Source organism: Puma concolor, chromosome A1 (assembly GCF_028749965.1).
Source record: "Puma concolor isolate L17-30 chromosome A1, mPumCon1.1.hap2, whole genome shotgun sequence".
NCBI classification, from domain to species: Eukaryota; Metazoa; Chordata; class Mammalia; order Carnivora; family Felidae; genus Puma; species Puma concolor.
Window position 1 is genome coordinate 230,109,454 of NC_141667.1, and position 24,667 is coordinate 230,134,120.

Genomic DNA, 24,667 nt, shown 5'->3' on the forward strand with positions numbered 1-24,667 from the left:
TTATCTCTCATCTGCAGAGGCCCAGACATGATTCATTCTGTAGAATATCATCCCCAAATTGCCTAAGTGTCCATAGCCCCAGTGGTTCTTTCTCCCTTTGGGATCAATGAAAGGGCTACACATGCTCACCTAGCAGTTTGTGTGGGCAGCAAACACCCACACAGAGCATGCTCTGTGCCAGGCGCTATCCCTCCCCGTGTACTCCAAGTCACGGATGCACAGGGAGTAACATGCTCAAAGTCACGCAGAAATAGCAAGGTTTGACCCCAGATACTCTGGCACCAAAATGCCCCTCCTTGCCTTTCAAAGAATTCACAGGGGCCCCTGGCCAGTTAGTCAAGCATCTGACTCTTGATGTTGGCTCAGGTCATGGTCTCGCAGTTCATGAGTTTGAGCCCCGAGTCAGGCTCTGCACTGCAAGTACTAGGGATTCTTTCTCTCCCTCTCTCTGCCCCTCTCCTGGTCTCTCTCTCTCTCTCTCTCTCTCTCTCTCTCTCTCTCTCTGTCCCTCAAAATAAATAAATAAACATTAAAAAAAGAAACTTTAAAAAAATAACACAAAGGGGGCACCTGGGTAGCTCAGTCAGTTAAGCATCAGACTTTGGCTCAGGTCATGTTCTCACGATTCGAGGGTTGGAGCCCCACATCGCATCGGGCTCTGTGCTGACAGCTCAGAGCCTGCTTCAGATACTATGTCTTCCTCTCTGTCTCTGCCCCTCCACCGCTCATGCTCTGTTTCTCTCCCAAAAATAAATAAACATTAAAAAAAAAAAATAACAAAAAAATTCAGAAATGTACTGGAGTCTGAGGGGACTTCTGGCACTTGGCCTGAGGCCTGGAAGAGTTTCCTCTGCAATACATACAATTATAATGTATTTTTATTGTTGTTTTTAGAAGAGGGATGTTTCTTGCCATCTGCACAGAAGTCCATGATTTATTTAATGTCCTTGTAGAAATGCAACTCTGGGTTTCTCACAGTGAATGTCCTTGCTCTGCTTTGCATTTCCTTCTCATTGGATTTCTTTTTTAAATTCTGAAGAGTTTGATGGGTTCACCCAAGAAAGAAAAACAAGTATGCAAACAGATGAGGATGGTGAAGCCTCATTCATACTTACTTGGGCACACACCTTTCTTGGACAACAAATGGCTACTTGTAAAGCCCCAGGAAAAATGAAATCACACCTGCCTCCCCCTCTCAAGATAGTAACGCAAGATTTTCTCTTTGTGGGAGAGAAAAGTGATTTATCAGAGATTCAAGGTAACCTTCCCTGTCTCTGTGAGAGTCAAGTAGAGAAGAGTATTCTCAGTCTCGGCCACACACCTCACTGAGACACTTACCAAAACCCAGGTGGGAGGCATTTCTGGAGACCCTGAGGACACCAGCAGCTCCCCTGCCTCCGGCTTCAGGCTCCTTCCCCTGCAGCCCTGCAAATGGCACATTCCAGCTTTCGAACAGGTGGACTCCACCACTCAGCTCCCGTTAACCTGAATGGAAGATACACTTCTAAATTTCTACGTAACCGTGGATTAGCTGCCTCTTGCAGCTGTCGACCTGTGTGGGCTCCTGTTTCCAGTGTAAAGATCTGGCCAAATGCCATTAAAATAAAAAAATTAAAAAGAAAAAAAAAAAACACCTTTCTTTTGCAATGTCTGTTTGGCATTTGTCTCTGAGGAATATATAATTTCAACTCAGAATGTTCCCATTTTTCGGAAAAGCCAAAATATCAGCATTTCATCTAAAGTAAAAACTCCAAAGCACACACAGAGCTACTTGTTCTCAGAAAAAGTGTTTCTTCTTCATCATTACCTACAAAATTCACACTTGCTTCACGATGACCTTCAAACTCCCCATTGGTTAGTGTTTATGTGGTATGACTTTCGTTCAAAGTTAAAGTTGAGACCAAAGACTCCAGTAGGCTGTCTGTTAAATGAGGAAAGAGACGGACATATATGCTCACAAGGCTCTTCCCTACGATTTCCCAAGAGAGAAAGGCTGGCTTCAAACGGTTCTGGTTAAAGTTATAGTTTTAATAAAGCTCTCCGAATCATGACCAAAGGTGGAAAGCAACTCAGAAACCATGACTAATTGCCACCTTGCAGCCAGCATCTCGGGGCCTGGATGCTATCAACATTTCAAAGGAACTGCAGCTGTTGTCCAGGGGCCCAGTCTCCTCTCCCCTCCACCCCCTCTGCTTTTCACACACACCCCAGTCTCTCCCTCCAAATTAGACGCTTCCCACTAGCTCCAAACAGCAGAGTCAAAAGAGAAAAAAATTACATCGTATTCTAGCATTCGCTTGACTGGAGAGTATTACAGTCTCAAATTGAAGATAATTGCAGGTGCATATCCTAGAACCATTAGATTTTTGAGTTGGAAGGGATGTTCCATCATCTCCTCCAGCCTCTCATCCACTACAGGATTTACTTCCGAGAGCCTTGCTCATAGCCCACTCAGCCTCTGCCTGTGAGCATCTAGCCACGATGAGTTTGCTGCACTGCAGGGCAATTTATTTTCTTTCTAATTACTGGAAGTCTTCCACACAGTAAGCCAAAAGCGGATTTGATGTAAACTCTCGCCCATTGGATTCTAGCTCTTTTCTCTGCAGAAGCACCGAGGGCTCACTTTTCACACAGCAGCCCATCAGCTCTCAATCCTCTAGACTGGGGGTCCGCAAACCACTGTTCCTGTTTTTGCAAACAAAGTGAAACTTGCATTAGAACACTCATTCTTCTGGCTCTAATAGCAGAGTTGACCAGGTATGACAGGGATCGCATGGCCCAGAAACCTATAATATTTACTATCTGACCCTTTACAGAAAGTTTTCTGACCTCTGCTCAATCTTGAACAGTTTCTCAAACTGTCTATGGTGAGTGACTTAGGGTTTTTTGTTTGTTTGTTTGTTTATTTATTTTTACTTCATGAAATTTTATCTCATTAAGAGGCCACCATTCAGTTCTGTTAAGGTCTTTATACATCCCGATATCACCAGTCTCTAACAACAATAAGTAGCTTTACATTGTACTTTAAGGTTTACGTGGCATTTTCACATATAATCTCCTTTGGCTGTGTTGACAAATCATGCTGGATTTATATTACTATTTTTCCCATTTACAACTGAGATAGTTGACTCTCAAAAAGGGTACCTTGGTCAACATTACTTAGTGAATTACCTAACATGAGTTCTCCTGGCTCATTCAAGTTATTCTTAAAATTGACATAACTTGGAGGCATCCTCCAGAGAGCTCTCCTGTAGTTGCATTCAGCCTTTTGACCACACTCTTTGGTGTGAACTACTCAACCAGTTACCAAAAGAACTCTCTATAGCATCCAACACGGTTAGCCATCTTGGTCACAACGATATCGTGAGAATCTCTTGTCAGTTCTTTTGCTGAAATCCAGACACTCTGTGTCTGGATTTCCATGGTATACTAAACCATTGAGATGGGAGATTAAGGTTTGTCTGGTGTGTCTTTTTCTCATAAATACATCTGACTCCTAGAGATTTCCATTTTGCATTCCTAAATAATCAAGCTATTTGTTTTTAAGCCTCAAAAAAATTATCAAACAGAGGAAATCTCAATATCTCTTAATCAGTACACTTCCACAATTACTGGCGAGTCGGCTGTGTGCACGTTAAGTCTGCTGGGCCCTGAGTGTTTAGAAAAAAAAAAAAAAACAACTTAAACTCTAATACAGTGTGTTTTTCATATTGTCAGTCACGACACGTTGGTGAGCTATGAAACAATTTTGGTGGGTAACAGACAATATTAAGAAAAATGGACTAAACTAGATTATAAAATATGAGTAAAAACAAGGATAATATTTATATCATGAGCTTGGTTATTTATTCGTTTGTATGTTTGTTTATTGTAACATGTGTGTGCCTTAAGTTGTGATGGAAAGTTTCTTATTGTATGTCACTATAAATAGGTTGAAAGATTGTGCCCTGGTGGAAAAACCAGACAGAATCATGTCACTGCCCTTTGGGACATACTATGATAATCATATGCACAGGATGCTAAAGGAGAATGGGTGTTTTTTTTTTTTCTTTTTTCTTTTTTTTGTTTGTTTTTTTGCTTTGGTTTTCATTTGTTTGTTTGGGTTCAAAAGATCTAAATACTGCAAAATTTCCCTGAACTGCTGGCCGTGTTTTCCAGGAGTTTACCACTTTTTCACATGCCTTGGTTGGATTGTAAATACCTTCCTGTTGCCCAAAGCTAGTATAATAAACCCTTAGAGTCTAGCAGACGGGGGCAAGCTTTCCATTGCCAGTCCACAGTGCCCAGCTTGGCATCTTTTCTTGACCAAAATAAAGGAATCCTTATCCAACTCGTATGTGGTTTTCCAGCATCAGTAACCGAGTTTGGGCTAACTTGAGAGACATCATTGGAGCCCACGCTAAATATCGTAGTTTCTATTTAAAATATATACATTTTCTTTAAAAATATATCCTTTCTTTGCCTTCTCAAAACATATTTGCTAAAAGGGCTTTTTCAGAATGCTAACTTAATATCAGCTTCTTTTCACTAGCTTCCTGAAATGTGATCTGAAAATCCAGTGAGCTCACCCTTCAACCTTTATGGTGCCTGATACATAAGTGGCTCTCAAATGTCATGTCTTACTGTGTATCAATCACAGAAAAAGAGAACTCTAAAATGCTATAAAGAAAGTATAACTTTGATTCATCACCCGAGACCCTTTCCTTTTTTCCTACGTGTACATCTTTTTAAACTCTTTTGCCAAAGCTTTATATGACTTTTTTTTAAACTGAAAGCTAATTTCCCACTGTGATCCCAACGCAATGGAATTCTCCATTAGTACCTCAGTTTTTACTTTCTTCCACCTTCCACCATATGTGAACGTAACCGCTGTACGTGAATGTTCAAATTTGTCAGTTAGTCCAGCCCATGTGAATCTAGATTTTCAAGAAATAAGTGAGAATAGGGAGATGGCAATATTTATTGCCTGAACATCTATTTACTTTTTCTTGAAAGGAGAATATATCGCAAAGTTAAGGGGGGTTAAAGTAGACATTAGATATGTAAAAAGATAGGTAAGCAATCTTCTTAGATAGACAATAAGTAGATAAGCAATTTAGCCAACACTGGAAAATAACAAATACTCCTCTAATGAGGGCCTACTAAATGCATTATTTCATTTAGCTCCCTCAGCAAACCCATGAGGCAGAACCTGCTTTTAGTACCATTTCATGAGTTGATGGAAACTTTGGAGAGAAGAAGCAATTTGCAAGCAATCACCTAAACTCTTAACTGATACTACTAGAATTTGGAACCAGGTCTTAGAACCAGATGTCAAAGTAAAATAAATTTAATTCAAATAACAAAACAGTATTGAGCAGTTACTATGTGCTTGACGTTGGAGAGGTTATAAATGTGATTAAGACACAGAAACACAAGCCCTTCTCTTGATGAGCTTACCTCTAACGACTGAGAGTGGATTCGAGCAGCATGAGCTCAAGTTATCATTAGAGTAAGTGCTACAACACAGATCTAACCCAAATGCTGTAGGAGCTCTGGGCCGGAAGTAGTCATTGCCTTGGAGCAGTGAGGGAAGGCTTCGAAGAGAATGGGCCAGGGAGCGGGGAAACTGGGAGGCATAACTAAAGTGAGACAAGAACAGGACACTGCAGGCCGGTTGAAAGGGCTTTGAATGGTCGTGCTAAAGACTTCTAGGAAGGCCAAGGGAAGCTGAAGGCTTTGAAGCTGGAAAATTACATGATCATATTTGGATTACACTGTGGAAAGCTGTTTAGATGGGAAAGACGCTGGAGACAAGGATTCTAGCCAGGCTTTTACTGTAACGGACCCAGACAGAGGTGCCAAGGGCCTACACAAAGGGAATGAGAGGGAAGATGTGAAGGAGGGAACGGATTTGAAAGTCACTTCAGAGTTGGGTCTTGGTAACATGCAGGATGAGGAGGGGGAAGAAGCTGATGAATCCACTCATCTTGGAAGGAAATTATTATTTTTTGCCCTAGGTCCGGGTCTGTCCTGGGCCACAAGGGTTGGCAAAGGTAAACGAGGACATCTCTGGCCCCAGGGAGCCCAGACTCTCATCTCTCAGGGGGTTTCTACTCAGGCAGCACCCAGACAGGAAAAAGAAGTGTGTGAGGTGCAGAGTGTGAGTCAGGGCAGAGCACTGGGGGCTCAGCTGCCCGGCAATGCATGTCCTGCGAAAAGGCATTTAGATTCAGAGTTGATCAAAAACAAGCAGGCTGGCCAAGCAGAGCCGGCTGGATTGGACTCTCCTCAACTAGTGATCTCTGTAATGGCTCCCAAGTTTCTACTTAGAGGAATTCAGTGGATAATTTTGGCATTAATTTGCGCAGGGAATACATGGTAAGAATCAGATTTGGGAGACTAAGGTAAGGAGTGTTACTTTTGAGATAGATTGACTCTGAGGTTCAGAAGAGGGAGGCTGGAGGGGCGCCTGGATGGCTTAGTCGGTTAAGCGTCCGACTTCGGCTCAGGTCATGATCTAACGGCTCACGGGTTAGAGCCCCACATCACACTCTCTGCCTACAGCTCAGAGCCTGAACCCTGCTTCAGATTCTGTGTCTCCCTCTCTCTCTGCCCCTCCCCCACTCTCCCCCCCCCTTTCTCTCTCTCTCTCAAAAATAAAAACATTTTTAAAAATTAAAAAAAAAAGAGGAGGGAAGCTGGAACTATGGTCCTGGGGCTCAGTGAAGAGGTTTCAGGAAAGAAGTCGGTGCCTTTGATGGCAGGATTAAGTTTCTGAAAAAGAGAGCTGCAGGTGTTTTATATTTAGATGTCTAGTCAGATGGTAATTACACCTCTTCGTAATCAGTCAAGGAAAACTTCTCAGAGAGGAAGGAAGGACTCAGAACCTCTATGAAAATTAAAAGGAAGAAAGCTCAGCAGGTTGAGAAGAGATCCTGTAGGCACAAGGGAGGAGGAGGGTGTGGGGGACAATGAAAGATGGTGGAAGGACCGTGGGACAGCCAGAGGGCACGCGAGGAAGGAAGGGAAAAGAGGGGGAGTACCGTGCCTCTGTGCTCACCCGGTTTCCCACTGCATCCATGCTTCCTGGAAGCGAGCGTCATCTGTAATGTTTTTCAGGGTGACGACTCAGATGAGGAAGATCTCTGCATCAGCAACAAATGGACTTTCCAAAGAACCAGCCGCCGGTGGTCTCGCGTGGACGACCTGCACACACTGTTCCCCGGAGGAGACAGAAATGGGTCATCGGGAGACATTAGGATGAGGAACACCACCAGCAGTGAAAGTGTCCTCACAGACCTGAGCGAGCCCGAGGTCTGCTCCATTCACAGTGAGAGCAGCGGAGGGAGTGACGGTCACGGCCAGCCGGGCAGCCACAGCGCGGGCCGCGAGCCGTTCGACTGCCCCGGCCAGTCCTGCCCCGACAGCCCAGTCATGCTGGACGCCACGTTTGTCAGCGGCAGCCTCCCACAGTCCCCCAGAGACGTTCTCAGCTACCCCCTCCACCCAAAGAATGAGAAACCCACCAGGACCAGAGCCAAATCATTTTTGAAACGTATGGAGACACTCCGAGGGAAGGGAGCGCACGGAAGGCACAAGGGGCCGGGGCGGACCGGGGGCTTGGTGATCAGCGGGCCCGTGCTGCAACAGGAGCCAGAGGCCTTCAAGGCCATGCAGTGCGTCCCCATCCCGAACGGGGATCTCCAGAGCTCGCCCCCCGCTGCCTGCACCAGAGGGCTCCTGAGCTCCGGCAAATGGAGCGGGGAAAGCAGCCAGTCGTTAAACAGCGGTAGCGGGATGAGCACGCCCGGCCCCAAGGAACGGAAAAGCCAGGAGGCCAACAAGCGCGGGGGCATGTACTTGGAAGACCTGGACGTGCTGGCCGGGACGGCACTGCGGGACACAGGCGACCAGAACCACGCACACGAGTTCCATTCCCAGGAGAACTTGGTCGTGCATATTCCCAAGGATCACAAACCAGGAACGTTCCCCAAGGCACTCTCTATTGAGAGCCTCTCGCCCACAGACGGTAGCAATGGGGTTAACTGGAGGACCGGTAGCATCTCCCTGGGCAGACAGCAGGGCCCTGGTGCCGGGGAGCCCAGACTCATGGCGTCCTGCCACAGAGCAAGTAGAGTCAGTATCTACGACAACGTCCCGGGCTCCCATTTGTATGCCAGCACGGGAGACCTTTTGGACTTGGAGAAAGATGACCTCTTCCCTCATTTAGATGACATCTTGCACCACGTCAATGGGCTCCAGGAGGTAGTGGATGACTGGTCAAAGAACGTCTTGCCTGAGCTGCAAACACACGACGCACTGGTTGGAGAATCTGGATTATGCCCCTTTCCATCACCTAATCAGATCACCTTAGATTTCGAAGGCAACTCAGTCTCCGAAGGTCGGACAACACCCAGCGATGTGGACAGAGCATCTCTTAATGAGTCGGAGGCCACTGGGGTCAGGGAAAGGAGGGATTCTGGTGTAGGGGCCTCTCTGACCAGGCCAAACAGGTTGGTGGCATGATTTTCAATCCATCTCGTAATAATCATGGTGTCTTTATTTAAGAAACGTTTAAAGAGCACATACTAAATGCCTGACCCTGTTTGAGGTGATACACAGGATTAGGCTATTCGAACACAAGTATATCTTTTGTGACAAATATTATGGGGATTGAATCCGTGTCAACTCACATTCATTTCTCTGAGTGTTTATCCTTTAATTCGATCTCAGTTTTACTAAATATATATATATATATATATATATATATATATATATATATATACACACTGAGTATACATTGAAAGCATTATGCTAGGCACCATCAGGGATCACTGGTAAGGGAGCCCCAGGTACTTCCCGTGTCCTTGCTGCAGTATTAATTAAACAGCTCCACCTCAAATTTTAAAAGTTTGTGTGTTTTTTTAATCCTATGAGAAATTTCTGAGACGCAAGGGTGCATACTTCATAAGTTTATTTTGGCTTTAAAAAATGCCCATTACAGGGTACATTAAAGCTGTTTTACAAAGAGCATTTCAGAAGCACCCTTGAAAAATGGACCCGGAAGAGCTTAAAGCAGTAGAAACAGTAATACTGTACCTGCCGCTGGGCTCTTGTTGAGACAGACATGTGTCCTGTGGTTCCCTAATGTGTTGTCACTTCAGGAGTGCGTCTTCATCTGTGCCTGCCACCTTCAGGTTCCATCTCAACAGCAAAGGAGAGTTAGAATGCAGACAGGACGGCAGTGTGAAATGTTCTACAGTTCCGGAACATTCCACATCTCACTTTCCGTCTCGAGCTCTCTGTCTGCGTCTCTCTCCCTCCACACACACTTACACATACACCGTCTCAGCCGCTTTCAACACTTTGGGAGCAAATTTAGGAATAAACAAACAAATAAAATGTATTATGTCACTTATTTAAAACCTCCCAACAAAACAGAGAATGACCTTTTCCATTATCAGACTTGAAAAAAAAAAAAAGTTTCTTATGTTCATTCTGTACATTGGCACCTCCTGTTCCATTTGCTTTGTGATTTTCTTGGCTCGAAAACTATTTTGATTAGCTACTTAAAAATTAGTAACATCCTGTGTTTTCCAATGACATATCCACTTTGTGACTGGCTTCTCTGACGGTCTTTCCGGTAAAGGCGACTCCGATGGAATAGTTTCCAGCTCTCGCACCAGCCTCAGCCGTCCACGGCACCCCACATCAGCAACCAGACAGCCGGCCAGCTGAACCTGCTCCAGCGTTTCTCACTGCTTCGCCTCACGGCCATCATGGAGAAGTACTCCCTGTCCAATAAACACGGCTGGACGTGGTGCGTAGTGTGGTCACTTAGGAGGGGATCGTTTGTTCGAGAGCTAAGTACACAGTTGCCAAAGCTTCAGTATTTAAGTTCTGCTTTCTGAAGAAGCCATTCATTCCGATCTCCTGGAAATCATGCTGGAGCTCTGCCTTACTGTCTGCCTTCTGTGCTGCTGCAGCGGGGACGTGATGTCGCCTGCAGGAAGCATTGCTTTATCTGTAGCTCTCTTGTTAGTTTCCAGGGAAAGCAGTCAGGCTCCAAGAAGGAAACAAAGACCAGCAAATGGTGATTAATAGTGAACAGAGGAATTAAAAATCAACTGGCCATAAAATAATTCTGGCAGCTTGCAAAGAAACAGCTGTCACTCGTACCTTCTGGAGCAGGGCAGAGCTCAACACTTAGAGCGTTGATTCATTCAAAGAGCATTTGATTCTTCAACTACATTTCTGCGTTTACCACACTGGCAAATAAGAACAAGAATATGCAGTAAACCTTTATAGTAAGGAATTGACAAAAGCGTGTGTTGAAACCTTAAGTAAGTCCCTATTTTAGATGAGTTGATGGATTTGAAAAAATATAAAATACATCATTAATTGTCTTATGTTATATATTATGTATAGAGAAGAATCGAAAGTGCCTTTATAAAAATATTTTAGGAAGTTATAAATTGCAGAGTCAAATCAATATATGCTTGTATTAAAATTTCCTTTAAAAAGTTCGACCGGTTCTAGAAAAGTAAGAACATAGCCAAGAAGTGCTTCATCATCTCTCCCCTCCTTTCTCCTCCAAACCCAACTAAATTTCTTCTTCTCGTAGTTTTTAAATTTCTTCTGTCTTACTGGGGACAGTAAGTGTCATTCACAATTAAACTGGAAGGTTGTCCACTTGACTTGAAAACAGAGCCATAAATCCATCCCGCTAACATGAATCATGCTGTTTAATAGTTAGACATCTAACATAGGCAAGGGGCACACACAGTATTTCCATGTAATGTGATTCATTAAGGGAGAGATGTTGAATTCCCCCTGTGTCTGTTGGTTGTTCCAACACAAGCTTGGCTTCCCTCTTGCTTGCTTTCACAGCCTCTCCCCACAGGCTGCCCCAAGAGGCTCGCGTGACCTGGTTTCTGTGAATTCTAGGTCAGTTCCAAAGTTCATGAAGAGGATGAAAGTTCCTGATTACAAAGACAAGACTGTCTTTGGTGTTCCCCTCATAGTTCACGTGCAGAGAACGGGACAGCCCCTGCCTCAGAGTATTCAGCAAGCACTCAGATACCTGCGTAGCAACTGCCTCGATCAGGTATGGTTGGACATCCCAAACACAGGCGTGCATGTATGGAATGCCGGACCAAGTCCGATCCCTCCAGTATCAGATAAGACGTGCCTCACCAAAAAGAAAAGGCACTGTGATCTTTATATGTCAGCATTGAATTTGACCATGTTACATCCTTATCAAGCTATTTGAAGGTATTTCCTCACTGGCAACTTGAATGAGGTCCTGAGTGAAAATTCATGTTAATAGCTTCTACCTGTGCTGGCAAATTTACATTCCCCAGAAACTGGGAGTTATGCTTTACACTGCATTTCCTTTTAATTATTGGCCCACTGCCACCACTGTTTTCACAGCATGGTTTCATCCCTTTTCATCATTCTTTCAGCACCATGACCAGGAAAACTTAAACCAAAGATGAATTAATTTATATCTTTTTAAATGTGCAAGTAAATGTTGAAAATGATGTCAGCTAAGTCAAATATCCCCTCATCCTGTAGAGTTGATTAAAATGCTAAATAAAATATTCAGAGATCGATTTCTGTCTCCAGGACTGTTTGGGAACCACCATAATGGTGGCCTATGATTGGACCCAGAGTGCATTCCAGTCTGTAATTTACTAGGCCAACCCATTGCTCCTCCAAACTAATACCCATTAGTTTCTTAAATATCCTGCCCCCCAAAAGAGCCATATTCCCACTTGATAAATTACACCCTTGAGTAGTGGGGGTATTTTCAGGTAAGTCTTCTACAGTGGCTTTTGTGCATCATACCCTTTAATACCATGTGAATAATCCATGCCCACCTAAGATTATTTGCACCTTTTAATGATTTACCCTTGGCCTTGGCCTCAGTGAATAGGAATGAGCTGAGCTACATGAACTCACAGATCCTGGCTACTTATGCTTGTATCTACCCCAAAACTGAGATCACAGTCAGAATCAGGATGGTCTCTTGATGAATCAGATACCACTTTTCAATGGAGCTAATAGAATAGGAGTAACTTCTTCATATGATGCATGATCCCCTTTTTGCCTCCCCACTCCTAATTTAGAGAATATACAAGTACACATTTCTTCCATTTATTTCGATGGCATAGTGGAGGGCAGGAGTGGCTGCTGTTACTGTCATGGTGAGGACTATTGTGTTTTGAGAAATGGCTTTAGTAGCTTCCCTGTTATTTCTCAGAAAGAAGGGAAACAGACCACTTTTCTATAACTGTGGTGCTCAGCAGATACCCCAGCATTAACTGACTTGTGAATAACATCTGAATAGAGCAAACCAATGAATCCAGTTACTTAAGCATTATTATTATTTTTTTTAATTTTAGAGCTTTTACCAAAACTGCACACCAATCAATGGTGGATCATCTATGAATATCACAAAACCCAAGATTGTGTTTTGTGGAGGGTAACCTTTTTTTCAGACACCTGTTTTTCCAAGCTTCTCAGTTTTCCTGAGGGTTTACGAGATGTGTCCCTCCTCTTGGCTAATTTCCTTAGAGTTTTTGGCTCTGCCTTTTCCCAAGAACAAAAAATATTTTGTTCTAGACATTCTAATGCGTGGCCAGTGAATGCTTCTCAGCAAAAGCTCTATCAAGGGAAAACAGTGTTTGTTCAGGAATACCTAAAGCAAATGCAATCCATCTATGCAATTGGCTCAATAATAGTAACATTTCTTGATGCCCAGCATGTTCTCAGCATCGTACTGAGTGTTTTACATTCACTGCCTCATTTAATGCCATATCCACCCTGGGTGGGGTTGTCCCCCAGGTGGCAATGGTGGAGCCAACACTCGCTTGAAAAGCCAACTCCAGAGTCCAGGTTTTTAAAAACTCCACTCTGCTGTCACCTGTTAGAATTGCTTGTCCCAGTGGATCTAGGGTGATGCCATCTCCAGCATCAAGGGACGCTTTGAGAAATAGCCCTAAACAACTCATTGATGAATGCATCATACCCTTTGTGCATCATACCCTTTGTTTGTTGATGATGTTGGTTATTACATGAGGTGGTAGCCTTTCTGTGATAATGGAAGAATCTTTTTCCGGCCCCAACACCTGAAAGCATTGTGTTTCTTTTGGATGATGAGTCTGTTTGTTTAGCTTTTTTAATATTAAAAACAACTGGGTATTTTTTCCTCTCTATATTAGCTGCTAGAATGATCGGAGCCAAATGTATATTCTGCCTGTAGTAAATATACGTAAATATTTGGCATGAATTTTGTACGTCCACCTCATTTCTGGCTGCCCTTTTCATCTTTATTTTCCTTTTGCTCAAATTTTCTTATCTTTTATCTTCAATTTAATTGTATCTTATACATTTTAGAGATCATTATAGGTCACCTTGAATTCTTTCTTGAACAAAGTTGGATGGGAGTAAATGAATTACACTACCACTGTTCTACTCACTCCTTTAGTGTAGACTGGAAACCACTCAGGACCCCTGTAGATTCTGAATCATGGACGGCATCAGTAAGACCACTGTTACTGGGTCTAGTCTCCTATCTGAAGGAAAAGTCATACAAATCGAAAGAAGGATGGTGGGCACCAAAATCTCCTCAATCCTGGCTCACTGGCTTATTCCCGGTCTCCATATCAAGCCTCTAACTGTGTTTTAAATCTGGAAGAATGCCTTACTGAGAAAACCGTGTGCTGGCAAACCATTGTGGGCAAAAGACTGATTTCGAGGACATAAATACCGATTATAAATGTAACCAAAATGAATGAGGCAACCCTCTCTTGTATCAGTCAAAAGTAAGAATCCATAAAATGTCAACGGGACTTTCCCCAGAGCCAGTTAGGACTTCATGAAGCCCTCCACACCTGCAGAGCTCCCACCTTGTAAGTCCCTCCCCTTCACCATCACAGAGTGTGGAAAGCACACAGAGACACCCCCCCCCCCCACTCTGGTCCCGGTGAAGAAGGAAAGTGGCAATAACAAGGGCACAAGGGAAAACCAGACAAACACATGGAAAATTAAAACCAGGCTTAAAAGGAAGACTATTCTAGAGACTCTAAGAGCAAACAAAAGCACATAAAAGTGAATGAATCAGTAAAGAAAGAGGGGACAAGAGTAAGAGGGAAGGAACATGCATCACTCTAGACTGTTCCTTCTTCACCAGTAGCACCTCCTTAGAACTGAAAAGTTTTAGGTCTGCACAGGATCTTGAGATCTCAGCCCCTGAGTCATAGGAAACCAGAGCATCCAGAACATCCTTTCTCTTCTCATTCTTTCTGGCTTCTGTGCTGCCTCCCTTCACATGGTTCCCTTGAACCACCATCCAAGACTCTCCCAAGGCTTTGCCCCGGACCCCGGGGAAGGAGGCTTCCTACCATGAGCTAGACCCTTTTCCTCATGCTAAGCATTCACCTCAAACATAAGCATTCATCACCAACGGTTGAGCGCAGCCCCCCAGGGCCCTGAAACATTGCCAACATTTCCCCTCCTACACTCCCAACTGCAGAACAGTTTATAGATGATGAAACACAGTGTATCCATTTTCACCCTTGCAGCTGGCCGTAGATGAAATAAGGAAGTTCAGCCTTCAATTATGAACCATTTGTATTCAGATATAGCAGTGTGTGAGAGGAGCCTTGCTTTGTTGGCTGAGCTTTTATTTCTGCCCTAAATCAGTGGCGCACAGAAGCACAGGTTATGCCCATCCTGATGAATGTGAAGCCACCACAGGGAGAGGAGAGGCAAAGCCTGCAGTGCTCAGAATCAGAACCCGCCCCTCCTCCCTTCCCTGCACCCCCACACCCTGTACTTAGGAACCTTTCTCTTTCTGCATAAAACCAACCTTTCTTCATTAGCTGAGCACATTTCTGAAGAAGAGGAAATGGAAGTCCTGATAAACATCATTAAGTATTGAATGGATTAGCATAAAAAGGATGCCAAGTAGGAGATTTAATGTTATTTAGATGAAATTTGAATTCTAATGCAGCACTCATGCCCGACCTCTCATTCTAATGGAACAGTAAGTTTTAGAAGCCCAATTATTCTGGGAAGACACTTCCTACTCAGTGCAGGTGCCCTGTACGCGCTGCCTGTTCATCATGGTCCTGCTGTCTACCTCAGATGACATAAATGATGCTCTGGGGCCTCTCTAGGTTATACTTTGAGTCTGCTTTTTCACAGCTGGGATTTTAGGTGGAAGACAAAAGAGAGGAAAGTAAAACTGGACCAAGGGAACGCTCGCCACTCACCCTTTTACTTGTGAAAGGAGAGATCACATGCAAGATGCTTGTGAAATGAACTCTGCATTGCTGACCACTAGTCTTCCCGTCTTGGAGAGGGTGTTGGAGCCGTGCTTTAGCGGCACACAAGAACGGGACCTGCTGTGGAGCCCGCAAGGCCTCGTGCGAAATGAAAACTTGAGCTTCTTTGTTCATAACTTATTAAGAATTTCAAGATGGTGACAGCAGAGAATGAAACCAAGCATGGGGCCCTGTGTGACTACCAGCAGTGACAGGCGCAGAGGCAAATGAAAGACATTTCACACTCTTTGGGTCTTCCTCATAATGAAGCTGAGGGATCTGGGGCAGCCTCCCATCCACAGTGATGACAAGGCTGCCCTTAGAAGCAACAGCTTTAACATGGTTTCTTCGGTTCTCTGTTTTCACTCGGGAAAAAAAAAAAAAAATTTTTTTTTCACCAGAAGTGCAAATTTCATCACTCCTCTGAAAACTTTTCAAAGAAATGATTATTGCCAGTCACTCACACCAGCCGCCATGGTTACTTAATGAATGTAGGTGGACTTCTCCTTATTCTCAGGGTCTCTACACCATCAGAAGAATCTTCTAGTCACTGTGTCCTGGGAATTTTCCACTGCAAGGAACAGAAGAAGACAGTCCCAAAATGGCGCACCCAATAGGAAATTCACGAGCTCCTGTAACAAGAAGTCAGGAAGTAGGGTGGCTCCAAGGTTAGTTTTTTCATCAGCGTAGGGCTAAGGTTGAAGACAGGGGTTTCTTTCTGCCTTTCCCTTCTGCCATCCTGAGCTACTACATCTGGAATCTGGTCTGAGTTCAGACCACCTTTTCCTTATTAAGTTTAGGAAAGAAATTTCCTTCTGTGCTTCCAACAAAAATCCACAGATCCCACAGATATTTCCCACATCCCTGGAAGATAAGGGTGGGACGGGAAGGTTATTGTCAGAATTTGAGGCAGAACAAATAAATACCTGACTGCCCTCTGGACATCCTGTGAGATCTAAGTCAGAACAAGCAGCTGAGAGCCCGCAGCTGGAGAGCTCCAGACATGTCTAAAATAATTAAAATAACAATATTTGCTGAAACTAGAAAGAAACTTGGAAACGGAACAATACGAGGAAAACATTGCCGGGATGTGTTTGTACATGCACGTCGGTACTCACCCAGAGATGAAGCCAGCAAGACTCGGGATGCTCGTAATTTACCCACAAACACCTATCTGCTCTATTCTTGATAGATTCCAATCAATAGTCCTCTGCTGCTAAGAAAATAACAGAATTCTCAGGCGGAATAATACCAACTCACAGGAGGATAAATGTTTGTGAGTCATACTTCACGATTCACCCTCCAGGCACTTCGATTCTGAGAACTCCCGTGGAGCACAGCCCCGTGGCACCGTCCTGGGCCTCCTTCCAGAACTAGAGAAGTCGAGAATGTAACCAGGCTGAGGATGGACCTCACTTTAGTAATCGTTCATCTGACACCTTGAATTTCTCTTTCGACAGTACGTGCTTTCTTCTCATGCGCTTTGATGAAGTTTGGAGCAGTTGCCAGAGGATGATAAATGTCCTTTGCATTCTTGAAGCAGTCATCTAAGTGCGGCGAAGTTTTGCATTTTCTAGACATTCCAAACTTTAAGAAATAAAAAAGAAAGCAATTAATGTTTTCAGTGACAATATGCCTGAATATTCCTGATCTGTGGAATTAGGGTGCTAAGCCTGGGAATGCAAAAAAAAGTGTTACTAAGGATTCGGTTCTTATTGCCACAAAACGTAGCAGCGTATGATGTCCTCTGCGATCCATTCCGCTGGCGTGTACAAAACCTGAGTATTCTCTCATCGCTCAGACTTCTCCCCTTGCTGTCACTGTACTTTAAAGGAATTAGGACAGCTCTCCATTTAGAGCAATAACCAGGAGAGCTTTCCTCAGACACCTGAACTTGAGTCAAGCCTGGCCTGGCACACGGAGCAGCCTCTGACATGGCCTGAAAGTTTCCCCAGGCTCAGGGAGGAGGAGCCATGGCTGACCGGTGTGCGGCTGCTTACCTGTCTGACCACGCAAAATCTCCCCACCTTTTTGGAAGTGAGCCAACCTGTGAGCCCTTCAGGAGTGAGAAGAGTAGAGATTGAGGGTTGAATGAACGACCGAGTTTGAGCAACTCCGGGCCCTACAGGCACTTAAAAATAGCTGACATGCTGGGGCACCTGGGGGGCTCAGTCGGTTAAGCGTCTTGATTTCGGCTCCGGTCGTGATCTCATGGTTTGTGGCATCCAGTCCCCCATTGGACTTTGTGCTGACAGCACAGAGCCTCCTTGGGATCTTCTCTCTCCTTCTCTCTCTGCCCCTCCCCTGCTCACATGCACGCAAGCACACACTCTCTTTCTCTCTCAAAATAAATAAATGAACGTTAAAAAAAAAAAAAAATAGCAGACATGCAAATTCACTGTAAACCAGGGGTCCCAGAGAAATTCAGTCGTTTCTTGGGTAGAGGCAAGTCCAGAGTGCAGAGCCTCTTGAGGGGCCAAGAGTGTAACCTGCCGACCCTGGCAGGAATCTCCATTCTCCTGGGGCTCTGCTCCACCTCAACTCATTCCTATTAGGAGCATTATCTCCTTGGTTCCTTACTGCTCCATTTCTCCATTTACATGTCAAAGAGAAGAGGAATCTAAGCCCTACATAAGACAATGCCTTAAAGTGAAAAAAATGCCACCCAGGGATCCTCACTAGAGCCACAGCTTATGCACATAATAACTAACCAGGTAGAATAATGGGTGCCAAGCATCATATGAGAAACCTACATAGGGAGGATTACAGGGGTTCCAAAGGAGAACAAGAAATAAGACCCTTAAATCAAAATACATGTTTGTGGTATTATTTTGTCTCATGAGCATATTCCCGATGAACTTCTCCCCCAAAGGTGCACTGCTTGCTTATCTGGGACCCACCAAACCTTCCATTGACCAAACTTTTTCAAAACCCCCCACTGAAGTGTCAACCCCAGACGGCAGGGAATTTTGTCTGGTCTGCTCTGCTCACTAATGGCTCCTAGCAACTGTAAATATGCCTGCGATAGGGTGGTATTTAATCATTGCTTGTTGGGTAAGTGAATGCCATGATAGCATCTAGTGTGTTAGAAGGCTACAGGTTACAAAACACTGTCATGCACATTTTGTCATTTAGTCTCCACGAACGCCCTGTGGGGTAGAGCATTATTCTTATCTTTATTTTATGGGAGAGGAAGTCAGCGTTCAAGTACTGCCCAAAGTAACTAAACTCGTCATTCACGGTTTTACCAGTTCGGAAGCAATTGCTGCTCATTCTGGTCCTGGTTCCACGCCCTCTCATCACTCCCAGGTTGCTTGCTTTAGGAAGAGAATGACTGGGGCCAGGGCCGCCTCGCTAACACGTCCCTGTGACTTGTTTCAGGTGGGTCTTTTTCGAAAATCGGGCGTGAAATCTCGAATCCATGCATTACGTCAGATGAACGAGAGCTTCCCTGAGAATGTCAGCTATGAGGACCAATCTGCTTATGATGTGGCGGATATGGTAAAACAGTTCTTCCGGGACCTCCCGGAGCCTCTTTTCACCAACAAGCTCAGCGAGACCTTCCTCCACATCTATCAGTGTAAGTGGAAGCCATGCAGACCACTGTTCTCATGCACACGCATCCACGTAAAAACATTCTGCAGACTGAGTGCTTGTTGTACAAGTAATACATAAATCCATAAAGAAATATATGAAAGTTATCATTCTACACTTCTTTCCAAAAGTAAACTTTGTTCACAGTTTGATATGGAAATCTCCAGGCCATATTTTACGGGTCTGAAAATACCTTTTTGACATCAAAGTTTTCCTTCTCAGTAGGGTTTTGCATAAGATCTAAAACTAACTTTCAATGTACTTTTAATAACTTTAAAATGCAAAGGGGACACAATGGAATTTATTTGGTATATAAATGTTTTTATAAACTTACTTAATTTTGGAGGTGCCTGGGTGGCTCAGTCGGGCTAATCATCCGACCCTTGATTTCGAATCAGGTCATGAACTCACCGTTCATGAATTTGGGCTCTGCATCAGGCTCTGCCCTGACAGCATAGAGTCTGCTTGGGATTCTCTCTCCCTCCTTCTCTGCCCTTCCCCGCTCATGCTTTCTCTCTCAAAATAAATGAATAGCATTAAAAAATATATTTTATCTTTTTAAAATAAACATTTCCTTGGGATATATGAGACTCAAAGCCAAATGACCAGAAATAAGAAGCAAATGTATCTTAATACAATGTATTTTAATTGGTGAAAAGTAAACAAACCAAATGAAGCTTAGGCCTAATTCAAGTAAGTAATGTTTTCACTTGCAATTTTTTAAGTGATGCTAAATTGGCAATTCTCAGCAAAGCCCCAATAATTAAGATAACCATTGAATAAAAAATTTTTTATTCTTCTGAAGGTAGCATATCCTTCTGAAGGTAGCAGCAAAGGGGGGATATTAGAAATGAACACATGACTCTTTTCTAGATGCAATAATATTATGATTGTAAATTATTTTAGTGGTCCAAGTCCCAATACTTTAGGAAAAAAAATATTTGGCTGTGGACTTTGAGTGTTCAGCAAAATATACCTGAACTGGGACTCAACATGGAATTAATCCAATTTGAAGAAGATCCCTGCTATAGAGAATTCTGAGCTAAATGTGTTTCAGGAGCCTACGATAGTGCAAATCCAAAAGGGATTATAATAAATACCACTTGTAAAAACAGGATAAAGTGATGACCCACTAAATAAATATTATTTTGTCAAAGTGAATAAGTTAAGTTAAATTAATGGTACATGTTGTGTGAGCCCAAACACAGAGAGTTTATGATTTTGTTGCCATAAGAGATTGAGCTGCCATGAAGCCTCCCTCATGGTTTGGAACTATCATATATGATTCTTTACATTTAATCAGTTCTCAGGTTAGGGTTGACACTAGTCTAAGGTTAAAGCCAGATGATTTCCAAGAGATAAATCCCTTTGGCCCCTTCTGAGACTCACCAGCAAGAAACTGGATCAAAGCAGGGTTTATTTTAGCTGAGCAAACATTTGCCAAGTTCCTCTTATGCACAGGACACTGTGCTGAGTGCTACAGATGATATGGATGGGTAAGACCTACTCTCTGCTCTTAAGGATCTTACAACTGAGGGACACGAGACATATAAATAACTGCCGTGCAGCAAGATTGGAGAAATTCCACAGTAAGCTTACAAAGAAAACCCAAGGAGGTTGAGATGAGGAATCGAACTTGGTTCCACAACGGAAGGTTGGGCTATGGAAGAAACACTTGTCGAGTTATACAAATAGCATGAGCACGTGTCAGGGAATTACAAGGTATTCATCTGGCTGGCATGAGTGGTAACTGTACGATGTAGGACCACTGACACTGAAAAATTAGACTGGGTCCATACCAAGAAAGGGCATTGAATATCAGGGCAAAGAGTTCATACTTGATTCGTTAAGCATTGAGGAACCAACCCTTGGGTGTTGTTGAGGGAGTTACCAGTTAGAATGCTCTTGGCTATAAAGACAGAACCAGAAATCCAGCAAATAGCTTAAACAATAAAAAAAAAAAATCATACAATCGCACATGACAAGAAATCTGGAATTCTGTAATTCCAGAGTCGGTTAACTTCACAGCTCAGTGATGCCAGGCTTGAAGTCGGCCTCTCTTGGTTATCCCCTGAAGGTCACAACTTAGAATTATGATTACCACAACTTATAATTATCATGTCTTCCCCAAATCACATTCAAAGTCAAGAAGAGAGCAGAAGGGCTTCTCCTTGGGCAAATGTCTCTTTTTATCAGGGAGATACATTTACAAAAGTTCCTAGCATTGATGTTGGTCCCATAGGCCAGAAATTATTTATACCTTCTCCCTTCAATCAGTCACTGGAAAGAGAAGGATTACCATTTGGGAGTTAGGCCAGCATGGTTATTCCCTAGTCCGCAGGAAGGACCCACCTTCCCTGAGCATATTGCAGCCCGCACCTGAACAGAAAGTGTGTTTTCTTGTAGAGGATGAAAGAGGGAGTAGATGTTGAATAGGCATCCATGTTTGTGTCTGCCACAAGGGTAAATATCCATCAGAACTGCTTTTGTGACCCATGAATGTAGAAGTGGTGAACAAGAGATATTGGACTGTCCAGGGACCGGGGGTTAGTGGGTGAGCTAACACAGTAAGTGAAGCACTGGGTTACCTGCCGTGACTTCCAGCAGTGAGACTGGAAATTCAGTGTTCTGTGGATAGACTCTAGAGTCAAAGAGAGGGACCGTTCTTCCTCCCCTTTTCCAGGGCAGTTTTAATGTTAGCTATGTTACTTCTTGGACTTTCATTAAATGATTAATTGGCATTTGGATGGATAATGAAAATATTTGAAACCCACTGGTCTACAGGAGGGAGAAAGATAGAGGGATCAGAGACTACTCTGTAGTCCTAACATTTGGTGACTGGGAGAATATGGAAAAGAAGAGGGGAAGGAGAGCTGGTTTGAGAGCAGGGAGAGGAGAGGTGTTCAGAATCAACTGCACATTGAATTTGAGATGCCGATAGCCATCCACTTTGTTGCCATTATCAACATTTAGATATGCAGGTCTAGAGTACTCTCCTGAGAGCTGAGAAAGAGGCAGGAGCCACACGAGTGCCGAATGTAACACAACGGTCAAAGAGGATAGGATTCAAAATGAATGCTGAATTTAGGGATTAATAGTTGACCTTCACAACAATTTTTATAGAAAATAATAGAAGATCCTTTCTGACAGATAAAGGGAAAAGTGACTAGAGAGAAAGTTAAGACAACATGTAGCCATGACAGATGACTCTTACAAATTTTGTTGTGGAATATTGGCGATCTGAAGTTAAACAATGTACACACTAGACATCTTAGCCAAAGCAGCATATTTAAAAGCAGTTCGATGGCTCAGCTGAATTTATAACACTTCAGTGACAAGCCTGAAGCATCTGCTTCTGTTTCAGCACAAGCAAGAAAAAAGAAAAAGGTTCTGCTATAATTTGAACAAAATGGCTCTTTTCTACTAAACCCCTGGCTGTCTTGTGCCACTACACAGTGGACGTAGCAGGGGTAGAGATGGTTTCTAAAACATTGACTGTACATCAGGCTTTTCCAGAAATGTGGGTTTGCTGCGTGACTGGGGTCCAGAGGGTACCCGGCCCTGGGATGTACAATGATGGAGAGGATCCAGACCCGGGATGAAGGTCACACCACAGGCCCTCTGAAGCAGCAGGTTCCAATGTTTTTTATCATGTACCCCTACCACTAGTAAATATCTGAGCATGTATACTTATTTTTCATAATAGAAATATACTGTGATATACTATGACAAACATTATAAAACGTACCCAGTCAGTATTTTTAAAGCATGAGAGAAAACATAAACACCATTGAAAATCCTGATATTTTCTTCTCTCATGGCAAGGATTATCACAAGTGCATTTCCTCCACCCCTTCAGAGGACAGACACCCCACTGCAGACACCTGTTCTAGAACATGGTATTTTAAGAAAGACCATGTAACCAGAGTGAATTCTTGACCGGGTCTTTCAGAGTCAGAGGTATAAGGGCATTGAGTCAGACCTAAAAGATCAGTAATGAACACAGCCAGGGGGCAGCATAATGTAGTGCCTAGCAGCCGTTTGCTGGGATTTTCCCTTTTGGTTCACATCACCTATTTGGGGCCCGCACCCTTCTGGACCTGCATGGCCAGCACCCACCACCACCACCCCACACGGACCACCCCGAAGGAGAGTGGCCCGACACGGCCAGACCCTCCCCATCACCCTAGTGAACCTGGATCCTCTTCCCCAAGTACAACCTCAACTTCCATACTCCCCAAAACTCTGAAATGCGTGACACTAGGTCACCGCATGAAGCAACAGCACACTCCCTCTGCACCAAGCCCTGGGGGACTTGTAGGAGAAAGGAAGATGTGTCCGGCTGACCCTCAAGGAGCCGAGCCTCTAGGAGTCATTCGAGAGGGCCAGCCAGCTCCGTCCCACCACTCGTGGTTAATTGCGCCAAGCTGGCATCGAGGCCCGGCTCCTCTGCTAGAGGTGGGGAAAGGCGAGGCCGCCGTCCCCTAACACAGTGGTGTCCAAACACGTGCCCCGGAGCCCTGGGCCTCCTGAGAGGTGCTTCCCAAGCTATCTGGTGGGAGGGTGGACATAAGGGAGGCCAGGCTGACTGTGCCCCGGCCAGCCGCCAGCTGCAGTCAGAGCAGAAAAACACTTTGCAAACGGCTGAGCAGGTGGCTAGCTCAGAGACCGTGAAAGGCCAGGACGGGGCCGTTCCTTGCCAAACAGTGTTTCTTGTTAAGGCAGCGGGTCCGGAGCTGGACTACTTGGGTTCCAGTCCCAGCTCTGCCTCTCAGCAGCTGTGAGGCCTAAGCGGTGACTTACTTCTTTGTGCCGTTAGTGGCTGTCGCCATGGTAGTCGGTGATGGTCATATCTCCGAGGGGGTCTGCACACCGGGAAGGTGGAGCTTCCTCACGGGCCCCCAGCTGGCTCCTCCCGTGGCTGTTCCTCTAATGACCCGGCACCCGCCTTTCTGCAGATGTCCCCAAGGAGCAGCGGCTGCAAGCGGTGCAGGCGGCCGTCCTGTTGCTGGCCGACGAAAGCAGGGAGGTCCTGCAGACGCTGCTGTGCTTCCTGAGTGACGTGGTCAACTCGGTGGAAGAGAATCAGATGACACCCATGAACCTGGCTGTGTGTCTGGCCCCCTCCCTCTTTCATCTTAATTTACTCAAGAAAGAAAGCTCCCCCAGGTGGGTTTTTCTCATCAACAGCCATAATCCTTCGATGTTCCCCATAGTTCATTAAACGAACAAACAAACAAAAAACACTTCTAGTATTGTACTTCAGTTTGGGGATTTGTCAGCATTTAGTTTATTATAATCAGAAAATGTTTCAAGGGGCCCCTGGGTGGCGGAGTCAGTTAAGCATCCGACTCTTGGTTTCGGCTCAGGTCACAACCTCACAGTTTGTGAGTTCAAGCCCTGCATGGGGCTCTACGCTCACAGCATGGAGCCTGCTTGGGATTCTCTGTCTCCCTCTCTCTCTCTCTTCCCCTCCCCTGCTCGTTCTCTCTCTCTCTTTCTCTGAATAAATAAACTTTAAGAAAAAGAAAGAAAATGTTTCAAGGTGAGCTAATTCATGTGCTCAGATATAAAACCAAGTAGTACTGAAGGATGGCCATTGCCATCCAGAAAGCCTGAGGCATTGTGTTCTGGTGTGTATGTAGTGTGTGGGTGGGAAAGAAGTCATATTTACAATCTTTTATGAAAAAAGCAGGACTTAAGACCTGAGAACAGCAGCCTGTAAAGACATGGTTTCAAATTTGGGAAAAAATAGACAA

General features: G+C 44.2%; 1 protein-coding gene and 1 long non-coding RNA gene across 6 annotated transcripts in view; one reads left to right on the forward strand and one right to left on the reverse strand.

The window, feature by feature from the left end:
* The window catches only part of STARD13 (StAR related lipid transfer domain containing 13), a 386,813-nt gene that overhangs the window by 352,507 nt on the left and 9,639 nt on the right, over positions 1–24,667 (forward strand). For 4 of the 5 annotated variants that reach the window (XM_086713840.1, XM_086713850.1, XM_086713817.1 and 1 more), the window contains 5 exons: positions 7,102–8,495; positions 9,632–9,802; positions 10,873–11,089; positions 18,696–18,894; positions 23,867–24,077. In XM_086713840.1, the coding sequence (XP_086569966.1) occupies positions 7,102–8,495; positions 9,632–9,802; positions 10,873–11,089; positions 18,696–18,894; positions 23,867–24,077 (2,192 nt within the window). The remainder of the gene's footprint in view (positions 1–7,101; positions 8,496–9,631; positions 9,803–10,872; positions 11,090–18,695; positions 18,895–23,866; positions 24,078–24,667) is intronic. The other variant, XM_025923464.2, reaches the window with a different exon arrangement.
* Positions 15,670–23,877, reverse strand: LOC147584832 (uncharacterized). Its single transcript, XR_015253724.1, has 2 exons — positions 23,712–23,877; positions 15,670–16,901 (listed from the first exon to the last, which is right to left on the reverse strand). It is a non-coding gene; the product is annotated as an uncharacterized LOC147584832 (long non-coding RNA).